Raw genomic sequence first — 783 nt, 5'->3', positions numbered from 1 at the left:
GGGGGGATATTTGGGCCAGGACCTAAGTGATGAGGTTAGATGTTCATGCCAAGATCTGTGGGAAGAGCATTTTTGGAAGAGGAACTAGCAAGTTCCTGAGGCAGGAGCTGGCTGTGGGAGGAGCAGAGAGAAGCCTGGTGTGGCTGCAGTGGGTGGGGTGGGCCGTGGGTAGATCATGCAGGGTTTTGTGGTTGTGGTAGGAGTTTTTCATGTTACTTAGTGGGCTTTTGAATTACTACAAAAGTTAGGACATTGTTGATTATTTTGAATTTTTCCCTTTGATTTTGTTTTCCACAGAATTATGGCCTTGAAACCGATAATATGAAGAACTTGATTCTGAAACTGCGAGCGTCTTCCCACAATTTACATAATTACATAAGTAGCCGGCGGAAAAGTCCAGCTTATGATGGGAACTCCTCCCGCAAGCCCCCCAACGAGTTCCTGACCTCTGTGGTGGAGCTGATCGGTGCTGCGAAGGCCTTGTTAGCTTGGCTGGACCGGTAAGTTGCGGATGTGCCTTTTACTGTCCTGTAAAAGTAGGGTCTGAGATGCATAGAAGCCTGTACTTTGTTCTAGGAAAATGAATCATTATCTTTTTTCATGTCCTTTTCACTGGAACTCAAGGATAGATTTTAGGGTTCCTTTGGAAGTCACTTAAAAGGCTAATAGCAGGAACAAATTAACCTCAGTTTACAGAAGAGTGAAACTGCTAAAGGTTGTGTTTTCCAGAGATTAACCATTAATGATTTGGTTGGTATGAAGACTGTTAGTTGACTTCTGAAT

The 783-nt window shown here is 43.9% G+C and overlaps 1 protein-coding gene across 1 annotated transcript in view; it reads left to right on the top strand.

Moving 5' to 3' along the window:
* Positions 1-500, top strand: part of LOC103607405 (connector enhancer of kinase suppressor of ras 3-like) — a gene marked incomplete at its 3' end in the record, with an annotated part of 77,200 nt that extends 76,700 nt beyond the window's left edge. The window contains exon 4 of the mRNA XM_008591911.1: positions 298-500. Coding sequence (XP_008590133.1) covers positions 298-500 — 203 coding nt within the window. The remainder of the gene's footprint in view (positions 1-297) is intronic.
* Between the last annotated feature and the right edge of the window lie 283 nt (positions 501-783).

Source organism: Galeopterus variegatus, unplaced genomic scaffold (assembly GCF_000696425.1).
Source record: "Galeopterus variegatus unplaced genomic scaffold, G_variegatus-3.0.2 Scaffold7398, whole genome shotgun sequence".
Lineage (NCBI taxonomy): Eukaryota > Metazoa > Chordata > Mammalia > Dermoptera > Cynocephalidae > Galeopterus > Galeopterus variegatus.
This window is presented reverse-complemented; position numbering and strand designations above follow the sequence as displayed.